Source organism: Sciurus carolinensis, chromosome 14 (assembly GCF_902686445.1).
Source record: "Sciurus carolinensis chromosome 14, mSciCar1.2, whole genome shotgun sequence".
NCBI classification, from domain to species: domain Eukaryota; kingdom Metazoa; phylum Chordata; class Mammalia; order Rodentia; family Sciuridae; genus Sciurus; species Sciurus carolinensis.
In genome coordinates, this window is record NC_062226.1 from 54,016,503 (window position 1) to 54,031,915 (window position 15,413).

The following is a 15,413-nucleotide window of genomic DNA, read 5'->3' on the forward strand; positions in this document are numbered from 1 at the left end:
TCCTGTACTGACAACTCCATGCAGTTCGGAACCAGAACGACTCCGGCTGAACCAGGGTTCATGGGGACATGGCAAAACGCTGATACTAACCTCTTATTCAGAATGTCCCAACAGGTAAGTTACTTTCATTTTTTTTTTTTTTTTTTTTTAAGAAACCTCGAATTGTCTTGTGCACTTTTGTTACTAGTATTTTTATAAGTATTTTCTAAAATGTAATCACATCATAGTTAGGCTTTGTTTTGTCATAACTGTTACTGGAATGTGCAGGGGTTACTTCATGGTTTCCCAAAGGACTCCTTAAAAGAAAGAAAGGGGAAAGGATACTGAAGTAAAAGAAAGCCAAGGCATTTGTTGCAAAGTTTCACAGTACAGCCTGGGTCATGAGAAGACTTAATTTATTTCTTTGTTTTCTGTTAAAAAAGAAAAAGCCACCACCCAACAATTGTATCTTTCAATCTCTACGAATCACTCGGTCAAAGTGCCTGCTATCTCGGAGTCGTTTCTGCAACCAAACAGTCATAAAATCTAGGGGCCCCTCACACAGCCCGACTGACTTCTTGTGGCTCGATTCAGACCTGCGGGGAGAGAGGAGGCTGTGGGGCTTCGCTGTCGCGCCGAGGGTCAGCGCCGAGGGTCGCTGAGGATGGCGCGTGGCGGGCTGCGCCGGCTGGTGCTCCTCGCGCCGGCCGCCTGCCCTGCGCTGGCCCCGCGCTCCCCGCGCCACCCGGCTCGGGCTCCGGCTCGGCTCCGGCTCGGCACGCCCGCCCTCCCGCCGCTCGCCTCGCCTGCCCGCCCGCCGCGCACTCACACTCGGGCGCAGCCTCGGCGTCCTCCCCAGAGCCGCTCCTCCGTCCGGGCCGCGCGGAGGCAGCTCGGCGTGCTCTCTGCCTGGAGAGCCGATGTGTGAGCGCGAGGCCAGCGGGAACTGATAATTAATCACCGGCCTGCGGCTCGTACCATGCGCTCCGTGATACGCGCCCTGCGCGCCCGGCTCCTCTTGCACAATTGCTGGCTCTGCGGCTCCGCGGGGGAGCGAGGGTAAGAGGAAGCGAAGGGGAAACAACCCAGAAACTTTCATCTTGGACTGTGCTCAAGTGAGGGAGGGAAGTTCCCTGGTGCCTCCCTCCTAGACACGTCTTGCTTTTCAAAAGCCTACACCAAACCCACACAAAGCAAGAGTTAGTTTATCATCCACACAGCTCTAAAGTAATACTGACACATACACTTGGATTTTGAGTAGATGGCGACGCTTAAGAAATGGATAGTTCCACTCATTTGAAAGAAACTACAGCCGCTTTTAAAATAACCTCTTTTGTATGCACGAGTTCACAGAAATTAAGTACGTTGAGTTGGATTTTTGAAATTGTTGATTGAGGAAGGAAAGAAAATAATTTGTCACACTGTAAGCTGACACAAGTTTAAAATGCATTTGCCAAAGATAGTACAGTCAAGTCTTGCAGCATTTCAGATGGCAGTTTTATCACAGAGTTCTAGATAGGATAAATGGATGTGAATAAGGTGTATTTTGACATCCTGTAGAGGGACCCTGATTACTACTGATACAGTAAGCTGGGATTTAAATACAATCAACATAAACCCAATAAGCAACTCTTTATGTGCCATTTCCCATTCTTGCAAGTGAAAAGTTCATTTCCTTACAGAGATGCTCCTTGTCACTGGAGTGCTTTGAGAGAGGTGTTTTTCTGCGGCACATTCCTGCCTGGGTGGCTCTCTTGTGGTTGGAACACAGTGTGTTTTCACTAACCTTAGAACCAAATAACTTGTGCCACCCTTTTAAAATTAGATGTCACCTTCAGGGTTTTCCTTAAGTTAGTGGAGGTTGTGTGTGTGTGTGTGTGTGTGTGTGTGTGTGTGTTGGAGGGAAAGATTGGTTTAGGTCTCCCTCTAGCTAGAAAAGAGTTAATAAAACCAGATAGAGATAATGATCAATTGATAAATGGCTATTGAACCACATAGATGGTGTTAGATTGCTTCTTTGGCACTAGCCCATTTCCAAGTAGATTTGAATCTAAGGAGACTTTAAGTCATGCAAAACATTTTAACTAAAAAATAAATAAAAGTAAATTATACAAATGATGGATCAAAAGTAGGAAAATAATTTTAAATCTCTTGGAAAGAGAAACTTGTACACCTAAGCTGTCATGATATCTTTGATCCAGCTGTTTCTCTGTGGGCATACAAAGATCTGGTTTTTGTGTACCTGTGTGAATGTATGTGTAATAGTGAGCATTAGTAACTATGTGAAAATAATCAGAACATAGGGAAGTAATTTATGCCTAAGAATGCCATTTAAACTAATATTCATTATATTTTTATGAAGGTTGAAAAAAATCACAATTTTTAAATGTATTGTTATTTAACTGTTTTTAATATGTTTTCTTTATTTTTTAAATTTCAGTGTAGTTAATGATTCCCCTTTCACTTTTTTCCCCTGTCATGGTTACTAAATATTTACCTTCTGTGCATTTTTGGAAAGCACGTAGAAGAGGGTATGAGTAACATGTGCATGTGTGTGTTTTTCTCCTTCAAGATGACATTTCAGTTTGTATAAATATTATGTAAACTTAAATTCAAACTATGTATATATCTACTTCTATGTGCTGTACATATTTAATGTTTGTTTTCCTTACCTATAGTTCATCAGCAGTGCTGATTCAGCATGAGAGAGTGTGTGTGTGTGTGTGTGTGTGTGTGTAAGAGATACTTCTTGAAATGATATCTCTTGAAGTTAACAGTTTTGAGAAATATTAGTTTCAATATCAATATTAAGCCAATTTTTGTTAAAGGAAAAAGTTTGTTCAATTTAAACAAGTATGCAAGATTCTGTATATCTTATTTCTAAGGCATAAAGAGGTTTTTCTGGATGACTTTAATTTCTAAGTAAAAATATATTCAGCTTATGAAATGAATAAAATTTATTTGACATTTTTATTTCCAACTTTAATAGTATGAAAATATTTCTCTGATCATTTCTTTAAACATTAGAAAAAACTGATTGGTAGGACTATTATAAAATGTTTAAAAACTTTGTATTCAAGTACAGAAAAACTTGTGGGAAATATCTCATGAATACTAAAATTTAACAATTTAACAATCTAGATATGGTAAACTGGGAAGCAGGGATATAAAAATCTTTATCATTTATTTCATATGTTCAAAGTTGGATTTCCTTAAATACAAATCTTTCATTCTAATGCTAAAAAAAAAGACATCATAATCCCAAGTCAATTTAGATTTGGTAGGATTAAGTATGTTCCCCTAAAGTTTGAGATATGACTATTTGGCTCCATTTTCCTACCTTTACATTTTTCCTCCTTCCCACGTTGAAGTATAATTTTCTTTAAAAAAACAAAAACAAACAAACAAAAAAAACCAAACTCACATTTCTTTATATCCAGATGAATATTTGAGAACCTTGAAGGGCGTAAATAGTTCTTGGGTCAGTTTGATCAGTGACAGGTCAAGAATGACCAGAAACCTTTCACTCTTCTCTGCTCATTTATTACAGCCCAGAACCTTATTTTGCCCAATATATCCTCTTGAGATATTTATTGTTAAGAGCAACAATTAAGGCCTGCTTTTGGAAGGTTCAAGAATATGAATATTTATATACACACACACACACACACACATACATATATATATTAGATATGACTTTAAAAGATGATTTTCTACATTTTTAGGTATTTTGTACAATTTAGAGAATAGCAAATAAAATTCTTTTAACCAACTCAAGAGATGGAATAATCTATTCTTAAATCTTTTTAGAGAAACAAAATCACACAGGTAAATGGATACAGTCCTATAGTCCACATTTCACAAATTACTAGAGCATTTATCTTTTATTATTGGTGAGGTATATTTAACCTGTTTCAAATAAAATGTAGATCCCTTAATAAGGTCTCCTTTCAGACTCAAGTGAAATACTAAGAATTATAAATGACTCTGTGCATCATTATGTAGTAATTTAGGATTCACCCAATGATGTAACAAAATTAACAACATAATTTCATTGTGAAACTGTGTCTTATTAAAGAACAACTGTCTGACATTCTCTTACAGTTGCTTTATTTAACTTCATGCAAATATTATTAGTAGTGACATTTTTCTATTGTGCATTAGATTCTCTCATTAGCATGATGTGTTAGTTATCACCAGAGAAATCATTTCCTAGATAGGTGAGGGGCAAACCAAGAAAGCTAAAAATTAAATCAGCGATTTACATTAATACCAGAGCATCTGCTCACCAGAGATATGACAGCAAAGCAAACTTTCTTACTAGTATAAAATCTAGCACTTTTCAGAGAAATGTTAAAAATATATAAGAAATATATAACAACATTTCTGGAATCCATTAAAAGCATGCTCAATATGAATTTTTCTCCCAATAGTCTTTTAGTTATTTCAATTCATAAAGACAGAAGTACAGTCTCAGTTTGTGGGTTCTATATTTTAAAATGAAAATGATGGTTTTGTCTGACTTCCTGCCCCTCCAAAAATAATTTGACTCTATATACTAACAATTTAAAAGGCACATATACAGTATTTCTTACAAGTCAGATGCTTAATTGTATATTGTGGTTTGATTCTTCATAGTTCCTATAATACATTTTTATTCTAAACCCTATTCCACTCAAATAGACATCTCCTTTAACACAGAATGAATATTCTTGTTTAATCAGAGCCCTGAGTAAAGCAGTTGATAGTTAATGGTCTTTGAAAATGACTTTCATTGCCAGGTATCTTCCATCCCTAGGTTTCTTTCCGCACTTTTTCTCTCCTCCTCTTTTATTTCCCTCCTTACAGTTGGTGTATTTTGGTTATCATGTCTTACTAAAAAAAGATTAAATTGACCAAACTTATGATATCTGTGCTAAAATAAATATTTATATTAGGAGGCAAACAATTTTAGCCTGTTGAATTACTAAGCTTCTACCCTAGATTTAGGTTCCCCTCTAGTTTGAGTGGCAATATGTTTTATTTTGAAGTTCAAGCAGTAGACATATATTCACATATAATTCTTAATATCAATTCTGATAATGTAACAATAAAATAGGAATATTTAGTTATTTTTTGAAGTGTAAATTGTAGCATAGAGACAGGTTCTTATGTTTTGATCTCTACTTTGTAAGTCTATGGCTAACATACAGACTTTACTTAACAGGTACTGTCTAATTTGTAATGAAATGGGAAAGTAGTAGGTCATGTACATATGGCATTCCACATGAATGCAAATAAAGCAGGCTTAAATATATGCTCAGCTATGTGTGGAGTATATGCTAAAACCTGTCCTTGTATTTCAAGTTTATTTTAATGAGACATTTAAAAAAAAACTGAACACAGTAGGTGGGCATTTTGATTGTTTAATTTCACCTACTGTGTTTTTCTATCATCTGCAAACAGGTGCATTGTGTTTATATAATTTGTCACACCTTTTGCTAAGGTGAGTCAAGTAACCACAGTTGAAAATCAAATCCCTAAAGGTATAGATATCTTATCTGTGATTATATTTTTAATAATTGTGTTTATAATTGTATCTTCACATTCACTGATAAATCCAATTATTCATGTACAGCTTTATGGAAATTGATTAATGCAGTAACAGGACTGATTTGGGCTTCCACAGCAGCATAGCCTCCCACTTCTGTGTCAGGGTTAAGAGCCACGGCAAATCCTCCCTAACTAATTAGATGCTGAGTAAGGCATCTCTGAGAAGTTGGGGCAAAAGGGAATGGGTGGCAGCCAGGGCAGGATTGCAAGGACTCCAGTGATAGTGAAAGCATTCGAGTTTGCCAGGTCGTTGTGACACAGGGAGCCAATTCCAAAGGAACAGTCCGTTATAGATAGCGAGCTGGCGTCATCCACTTCAATGAAAAACAAAACTAGCAGTGCTTCTTCCTCTCCACCTGATGTGCATTACACACACTCACTCGGAGAAAGTTACATTGGGCATCCACTGTTACAATCCGCAGAGCTTTTGCCAGTGTATACCTTATAAGCATAAATAGATAATGACTCTGGACAGCCAAAGAGGTATTTTCTGAAATTGGCCCTCTAGATTAGAACACATATCAAAAGGAATGAGGAGAAGAAGTTGAAATTTGCTTTTACCTTGTACCCATAATCGGAACCATAGTGCTTAAATTATTTAAGGAGTTAACTCCTTTTTCCTTTTTTCTTTCTTTTCTTTTTCCTTTCTTTCTTTCTTTCTTTTTTTTTTTTTTTTTCTTTTTGTCCTAAAGAGTGCTGTCAGAGAATTTTGCGGTTGTAGTGGAAACAGTGAATCGCAAGATGTCTTTTTTGGTAAAAGAAATTTTCTCTGGGACTCCCTGCTTGTTATTGTGGAAAGAACATGGGACATAATGGTTCCAAGATTTCCATGTAAAGCTTGGAGCCTGGTTTGTTATGGGTGTAAGAGTGTATCCTTAAACATGTGCAAATTTTCTTGTACCTTTTGTGGTAAGGTTGTTGCTGCTCAGTGACCACCCTTCTCTAGGTCCTGGTTAGAAGATTGGATGTTGTAGGAAATGATTGATCTCACCCCATCTTGCAAAGCTGATGCCATTTTTATTTCCAGACAGGCAGCTGGCTTCCACATTTTGCTGGGTGATCCTCATCTACTGGACCTGGGAGTTGGGGATTGGAGGGGTAGGGAAAGAGAGTCAGAAACCTGTTCAAGGAACTTTAAAAACTACTAGGCTTAACAGGAAAAAAGGGAAAGGGGCATCGTTCAGAAACAATAGTCTGAGCAAAACAACAGGTAACAGAGGGACCTCCCCCCCCCATAAGATAAACGAGTAAAATGCAAAAAAAATAAGGAAAAAAATATCTCAGCAGCTCAAACTTTAAAAAGTCATAATATGTGCCGATGACATCCCCAAAGAGATGCCTGATGCTGTGACATGTGGATTACCACATTTCCTCATTGAACATGACTTGTACTGCCATCTCTCTCCCAGGTTTAAAAGAAAGTTTAGAGAATCGGAAAAAATAAAAGTATTGATTATTTTTTAATTTGTATGTTCCCTGTAGGAAGCCTCGCAAATTTCATAGTATACATTCAAACCCTCAGGTGAAAAATTTATGACTGGCATTCATCTGGGCGAGGACTGTGTGCAGTGTCATTCTGTTCAATCGCTGTGTGTAGCATTTCATGCCACAGAGTGCAGGGATCGAGAGAAGAGGAGGAACGCTGTATCTTTTCCTTCATTCACAGCTTTCCTTAATGGAAATGCTCCTGGAAAAACAACGCATTACTCAAACTGACGAGTTTAGAAATCAGATTCTCAGCTTATTAATCATCATTCCAATTAAAAAAAAGAATTGATCCTTTAACAACAAAATAATATCCCTTTGTTTTTCTTTAATTAAGCCCATCAGTTTTTCATTTTTCTCTGAAAGAAAAGGAAAATAATCTTGAACCGTAGGAAGTTACTCTTTGAAACTACTGATTCCCTTGAGTGTATCTAACATCTTATTTACTCAATACTTTGGAACTAACTGTATAATGTTATTTTGCTACTGTCTTTAGGGTTTATGTGTCATTGGGGGGTGTTGATTTATAAATTTTTTTTTTTTTTTTTTTTTGTTGATAGAAATTTACTTAATGACCTAGTACAGGTTAGTGTGTTCTAATTTCCTGTAATTTTTTCTCAGAGACCTAATTTCTTTCTGACTTTATTCTCCTTTCTCCACATTTTTCTTATTATAAATTCTTCCTGACTTTCACTGGCTTTTTTTGCCCTAATATAAAGAATTTGAAATATACCTATGACTAATAATAACTGAATAAGTCAGCCTTTGCCAGTCCACCCTTCTAGCAGAGATGTAGGGAAAGAGGAGCCATCATCATGTTGTGGTGACAGAGAGACTGTCCCAAGCTGTGCTCTCAAAGGGTTCTTTAAGCAGAGGCCTGGGCTTATCATTCAGAGGTGCAGAAAGGCAGCACATTTTGGTCCTTATCCTGTGTAAGAAACTGCTTAGCTCATAGTTGAAGAGAGATTTTGCTTTCTTCTTCTTTTTTTGTAAGCAGTTCTTGGATTTACTATTTTATACTATAAGACTTTTATTTACATGACATCAGTTTCTTAGAAAGAGGATAACATAAGGGGCAGTGCATTAGGTAGAGGATATGACTGAGTGAGACAAACTGTAGATAATGAGAGTTAACTGGAACACTTAAAGGAATTGAACTGATGGTAGGGCCAATATGCATGGATGATGTTATGAAATGGCAATGTAAGACATGCAGTACACATAGCATGTGAGAGGATTCACTACTGTTTTGTATTTAGTAAATTTTAACTTATTGTCTCAGAAGGCATAAAGATTGTTAAAATTGACAAGAATTAAAAGTATTTTATATGAGAAGACATGGCTTCCAGTATTTACCTGCTGTGTTTCTGTGTGATTGTCATGAATTTTTCAACTTTATTAAAGTGCCTTTTAGTGGCTATTGGTTCTCTAGACAGTTCTCAGGACTCACATTTGATGATCAGAGTGCCTGAACTGGGGTGTCTTCAAAGAAAAATTTCAGGGTAATGAATATTTTACATGACAAAAAATAATGACTTTCAGCTGGCTTAACATAATAACAAAACTAATATTAAAATGAGAACCTCCATTAGCAGGATTTTAATAATGTGTTTTTTCTTCCTCTATTAAAATTAAAGCAAGAAAGATTTAATTGAGTTACATCATTAGGATGGCTATTTGGGGCACCTAATCAGGCATGGGTAAAGAAAGCTGCCCACTAATGTGCCCTCTACCAGTGCCAGAGGGCAGTAGGTATGATTGGGATGCCACTTTTAAGACATGGGGAGTGAGTGTATACTGAGTGTGTTCATGAAAATGTCCCTTCAGTAAGAATGCCTGCAAGCATTCTGTTTTTGAACTTCATGTGAGAACATAACTTGGAATCAGCAAGGTTATCTTGTTTATTATCTTAATATTGCTTTGCTTTTATTCTTTTGTTTGTAGATATAAATACTAGAGTACCAGAAAGAACCAAAACCAAAGTCCTGTTCCAGACTTTGGAAAAGGACTTACTGTCTTGCTATGGAAAATATTAAAAATCTCATATTGCGACGTGGTATTGTGTTTATTGGTGGTGAATACTCATACGGAAAGTGTCTACCTGATTTGTTGGCAGGTTAATGACAATTAAGTGATTTATTTTTAGGTGTGGTGAGGATTTGTAAATAGCACTCTCAAATGCAGTGAGTGTGTGGATGGATCACTCTAAAGAGTCATTCCCCATCCTAGGAATCTCATAATAATGATGCCTTAGACCAGATAGCCTTGTTGCTCTTTGAGCCTAGCTTTTTGATGAAACTCCTCATTGACATGCATTGGGAAATAACATGGTTGTTTCTTATTTTGTCATTGCCATTTTCAACAAGTGGGAAACTACAATTTTGTTCGAGTAAGTTTTCAAATTGTTTTAAAGGGTAAGCTGGGAAAGAGACATCAAGATGAGATGCTGACTTCAAACATCAACATTTCCCTTCCCATTCACTTTTCTGTTGTTTTTCTAAACACCTTTGACGACTAATCATGGAACTGTATAAGTCTTAAAATATGTGACCAGTCCTATTACCTACTAAACAGAGTTCTTTGTAGCGAAGAATTTTTCATTGTTACTTTATTTTTGACATTGATTATAAATTAAGTGGGAAGAGGGCTAGAGGAGTTAGAAGTCCAACATCTGGGAGAGCTTGTTTCAGTAGGCAGCCTGGAAGCCAGAACCCTGTCTTCTTAAGGTGAGATGTGTTATGGGAATAAAGGCCTTGTGCATTTAATGAACCCCGCCTGCCTGTCAGCTTGGTTTTTCATGCACCATTGTTGTTCAAATAAGAAAAAGAGAGTGTTCACAGCCCGTGGTGAGATTAGAGTAATGAAAATGAAGTGTTAATCTGTTGATAGGAAGCACATCCCATATCCTGCATCCCGGCCACATTCATGCATGTATAATATATTCCAGGTTTTCTCATGACCAGAGACGCTTGGATGTTCATTGTATTAAAAACACCCTTTTGTTAAAAGTGAGAAGTTGGCTGTTTTGGCTTGTGTAAATAGTTATTTTAAATAATTTCCTAATAAACCAACTGCTGCGTGCCTTCTGAGGATTCTGATAACCCACTGCTCCTGTATGTGCCCAGTGTTCCTGTACTTTTGATCTTATTTCTTTACAAATGCAGAATGTTGAGATGATTCCTCAACATAAGTTCCACTGAGATATCCTTTTGTAGAAATCAGTGCTTAATAGAAAGGTATTGAGAGAAATGCCTTTCTCCCCATAGAACACAGATTAAGTAAAATTAAACATTCACTATCATTATGTTTTATTTTCATTCTAAAACTGTAGTACAAACAAAAATTATAAAATCAGGAATCTGGCTTACATATTTGCAGTTAGCTTCTATGATGTGAACCTGAGGAGACCTGCTTTAAGCTTTGGTTGCTATGGGAGAGAATTGATTGTGTTCTTTCTAAAACTTCCTTTTTGGAATGATGTAGAAGGTAAATCAACATTAATTATACTTTTCCTAGAATTCTTGTTTGAATCTTTTTATTTTGCAGTAATTACTTAAGAAGTGTTATTTTTTAAAATAAAGCTCCAAACTTAAAAAATAAAATGTTTAGTCTCAGATTGTAGCAAATAAAATAATTAATAGAATAATGTGAACCTTGATCCAGGACCCTTTACAGGCATGCTGTACTATAAGATCTTCAATTTAAAAAGCACCAAGAAACTTAGAAGAAATGTAAAAGGAGAGGGGAGAGGTAAATTAATATCTGAGTTCCAGGTGTCTGTTTCTAATTGCTCAAATTTCAAACATAATGAAAATTAAGGAAAAATGTTTCCCATAAGGAATATATCATACTGCCACTCAGGTATCAGGCCTGAAACTGTATTCATGGGTATTTTCTCTTTTCCTATTCAACTAGGAGTTAAGGAATGCAGTATAATCATTATGATTTTGTGAACTGTTTACTTAAAGTTGTTGAAGTTGTTAAGAATTGAGATAATTTGGGGATTAAAGTCTGATTGTGAAGTATATTTGGCATATGTTCAAGGATTACTTTCTTTAGGTAAAAATGAAAGAAAAATGTTTCTCTTAGGAAGGAAGCACCTAATTAAAAAAATAATCTTTCAGGCAAGTGGTCTAATGATGAAATGTAATTAAAAAACAGTACCCTGTAGTTGATCTCTTATTCTAGTAAGTTGATATATGACTGGTCATAGCCTACTTAGTACAATTTGCATGAACATCTAAGCTTTCCTTGACTGGAGTAATATATCAGAGTTAACCTGTTTTTAATATAGTTGAGTAAAATGAAAAGGTACCTTCTTTTTTCTGCTAATGGGATATTTTAAATTTGTTTGTAAAACCCACTAATAGGAAGAAATGCTGTGATGTTGCAGTTGATTGGAAATAATGCAATATAAAAAAATTTCTCCTTGCACTTGCTTTTAGTTAGGAGAAAGAGCAAATAGAAACAAGTGCATGGTGACATTGTCATAGACATCTGCTTCTAAGTAATTGTCATTTTTAAAGAAATATGCCATGACTTTTTGGGTCATTTGAAACCTGCAAAAGTGGCTATTTAATGTAAGTGTCAGATGGTGGCCATATACGTGGAGTCAGTAAAGATAAGTATTTGTTATGATGATATTCGTGCATCTTAAATGTTGACTTTAAAAATTTACCTTGAAGACATGTCCTATTTTCATATTAGGGTCCGTTTTCACTTAAGTACATGATAGCTCTAGCAAGAAGTGGAGAAGTGTTAACATGTGAAGTTGTATAATGGATGTAAATCTGAGTAGTAACTTGCCATGGATGACTTTTCTGGGCTGTAAAGAAAAATGTGGTTGGTTGGAGACCAGGGTAAAAAAGTTGGACTAGGACTAGGTCATCAGTTCTGAATTTACTATTTAAAACACTTTTTAGTTGGGAACATGACTTAGAGTGGTGGTTTATGCCTATAATCTCAACTATTCGTGAGGCTTAGTTTGGGAGGATCATTTGAGCCCAGGAGTTCAAGTCCCAGCTGGGCAATATAGGGAGAGACCTCTCCATCTTAAAAAGAAAAAAAAAAAAAAAAAAAAAAAAAAAAATTACAAGAATGTCTCTTTTGCTTCATGTTTAAACTTTATCGAACAACTCTATTTTGAAATGAAACCTGCTACCCATTGTCTTACATGATACAAACTCATGAAATATATATTTTAAAATCTGTTTCTAGAACACACTTGTCATTTTCTTCCACAAAGTCTGCAATCTTTCTGCAGTAGTAGGCAAGTTTAAAGGTTGAAGAGTTGCCTAGAAGGGGCATGTGGAGGTAATGAGAATTAAACCCGTGGAGTGTGTCTAGTGGGGACCCTGGCGCACCAGAAAGCTCTTGTCTAGACCACAGTGAGGTGGCTGCTCCTTTGTTCCAGCCAGTCATTGCCAGGTGAGAGTGCAGGCCCCAGGTTGCCAGATCATCTTCTTCTTTTTAATGAGAAGCCAGAAATCCAATTTTTTATGTGAAATCTCTTGATTTTGAAATCTTGGCAACCTATTCAAATATTTTGAAAACTGTGTGGTCCAAGCAAAACTCATCTGCAGGCTAAATTCAGCCCACTGGCTGCCAGAGAGAACCCTCTGTTTTAGATAATATTTTAATGGATGAAGATAATAGTCTCATTGCATGTGATCATTCATCTTGGGAATTCCCCACTGAGATGAACTGAATTCTTCATTTTTTTTCTCTCTCCACAATTAAAAGAAAAGATTTAGTAAATATGTTTCTGGTGTTATTAATTTTGATGTATAGCTTTTTTTTCCTTGTGTCCCATATCCAAAGAAAAATTAAATGTGTGGGCAAAATAAAAATAGTCAAATGATTTAAATAAAGGTGATGTAAGGGTTTTAGAATTATAGGGAAAGAGAAGGAGATTTCTGAATTCTGAAAAGAATCCCATGATTTGTGTAAGTAATTGATGTAGACGAAAAGGTGAATTCAACTAGAAAAAGCTTTTCATCTCACCTTTTAAGCAGTGGATTCGTGGCCCCAAATCTTTGTGGGATTGCTATAATTTACCAGGCAATTGATTATGATGTCATGAGGAGGAGATGGACCACAAGGGGAAAACTTCCCCATACTAATTCGTGCAAGGCCAATATTTTATCCCTGCTTCAAGAAAACATCATTTATATTGTATAAGATGAGGTTTTCAATGCCTGTCTATATTTTTTGAAGGGGCTCTTTAAAGGAAATAATCTATTCATAATTGAAATTCTCTAGGCAAATCAGATATCAACATTTTCAACAGAACAGGTAATTAATTGGTTTGAATTTCAGATTGAAGGTTGTCCTGTTATTGATTTTCGTGGGAACAGGAAACAAGAACATCTTGTTAAAATGATCTGCAAATGGGACCTAGGTATGCCTCCATTCTGTCTAGGGTCTTCTTGATCAGTGCGACTGGACAGTGTCAAAAACCAATCAGAAGGGAGCCATCTCTGTTATAAACATAACAAGCTGTTGGTTTGTTTCCAGGACTGCAGAGAAGAGCTGAACTGGAGAAAAGACCAGAGATTAACACTTCCTAGGATTCTAGTAAGGCAGGTATTTCAAATCAAGAGCTGGTGCAGCATCTAACAAAGCATCTGTCAGTGTGTCAGAGGGATGTTGGAACACTACCTTCAAGAAGTTCAGCATCAACACAGCTGTGACTTAACACTTTCAGAAACCTTTCAAGTGGGAATTAGATAAAATATCTTTAATACCAGGGGAGGGGAGCACTGAAGCCAGGGGGTGAAACAATATACCTGTGAGATGATATTAATTTTTATAAAAAAAATTTATGCCTTGTGTTTGATAGAAGGGTTTCTTGTTCCACATGCCAGGCGATTTTAAAGTGGTCATTCTCTCTTGGCTGGGTGTATACTGCTTGAGAATGGTATTATGTGCAGGCAACACAGACAAGTGGGTGGCAAATGCTGGGCCTTTCTAAACTGGAGTATTTGAACATTAGCTGTGCTAACCAAGTTGAAATGTAATGCAGCTCTTCTTAGGGTTCAAAGTGAAATTCTTAATAAAAAAAAAATAAATAAAAGGGCAAGCCTTCTCTTCTAAATACCCTGGAGCTGTGAATGCAGTTATTTCCAAGTTGACACACTTCTGTACAGGCATGACAGTGGCACCAACCATCTACATTAAGCCCTAACATTCCTCAGAACCATTTTAGGTTTATTATGAGCTTCAAAGCCTGCTCATCCCCAAGAGAATATCAAGTTTAAGCATGTCACTTTGCCATAGTCACAGTTAACTTTCTTGAAGAGAAAACTACTTTTCATAGGCACATTTTCTACAGGTGACCCTTGAAGATTCTTAGTTCAGTACAGAGTGGTTTCTTGGACCCACGGTTGCTGCCCTTCTAAAAGCTGTAGATCCATCCCGTTGGCCCTGGTTGGAAACTACCCCTAAGTAAATTGGCACTGGTCAACGTTGGTTAGCATCCTCTTTCAGCTTCCTAGAGCTTAAGCATTGATCCTGTTCTCCCCATTCCCAGTTAGGTTTTCATTGGAGTCATTAAAACAGTAGCTGAGGGGGAAATCAAGAACATGTAGAATTGCTAATGTTGTTATGGTATTTTTTAGATGTTTCTTACCATAGAAGGCTGAAGATTTGGAGAGGACCATAGACTGATCACCTGGTATATTTCTTCTCTCCTAAGGAAAGAAAGTTCCTATTTCCCGAATGTGAAATGTCTACTCCTTTGGAGCCTCCTGGTTTTAAAATTCCTGCTTCAGTTAACTATCCCTGTCTGTTCCTTGCATCTCAGAGATGGAACTTGACTGGAACCTGATGGACTAGTCAGCATTGCAAAGGTCACCCTAAAGCTATTGGCAGAATACACTGCCCTTTGTTCCTCAGCCATGATAATGCTACTGTAGCAGTTAACTGGATGTATTAGACTGAAGGACTTTTCCAGAATACCAAATTATCTGTTTAGTTCTTTTAAACACCTGATAGAATGCCCATTCACAAACTGTCTCGAGTGTTTTTTAAAGAGCTCTTAATGAAATTTTAAATATCAGTGCTTTGGCCACAGGAGAGAGAAATCTATGCAGAGCGTGTCTGTTGTGTTGTTTTACTTCTGTAAAAATGCTTTTAAATTATCTTTCAGAGTTTTTCTATAGTCTGAAAGTACTGCTGTTCAAACAAGTTTGAAAATTCAAGGTGCTTAAAACATTTCCCTTTTTTATAGTCTGTCTTTTGTTAGTGCTACAATACTTTAAAAATTTGCTCTTGCCTTTTTTAAGGAGAAAAAAACTTAAAAGCTTCATTTCTTTTCCTATTTATAAAATATGGACAACTTCCTAGTACAAAGCAGC

At 36.6% G+C, this 15,413-nt stretch overlaps 1 protein-coding gene across 9 annotated transcripts in view; it reads left to right on the forward strand.

Moving 5' to 3' along the window:
- Bnc2 (basonuclin 2) overlaps nucleotides 1–15,413 on the forward strand; it is a 403,502-nt gene that overhangs the window by 129,128 nt on the left and 258,961 nt on the right. For all 9 annotated transcript variants that reach the window (XM_047523680.1, XM_047523685.1, XM_047523679.1 and 6 more), the window contains exon 3: nucleotides 1–114. This exon is cut by the window's left edge and continues 87 nt beyond it. In XM_047523680.1, coding sequence (XP_047379636.1) covers nucleotides 1–114 — 114 coding nt within the window. The remainder of the gene's footprint in view (nucleotides 115–15,413) is intronic.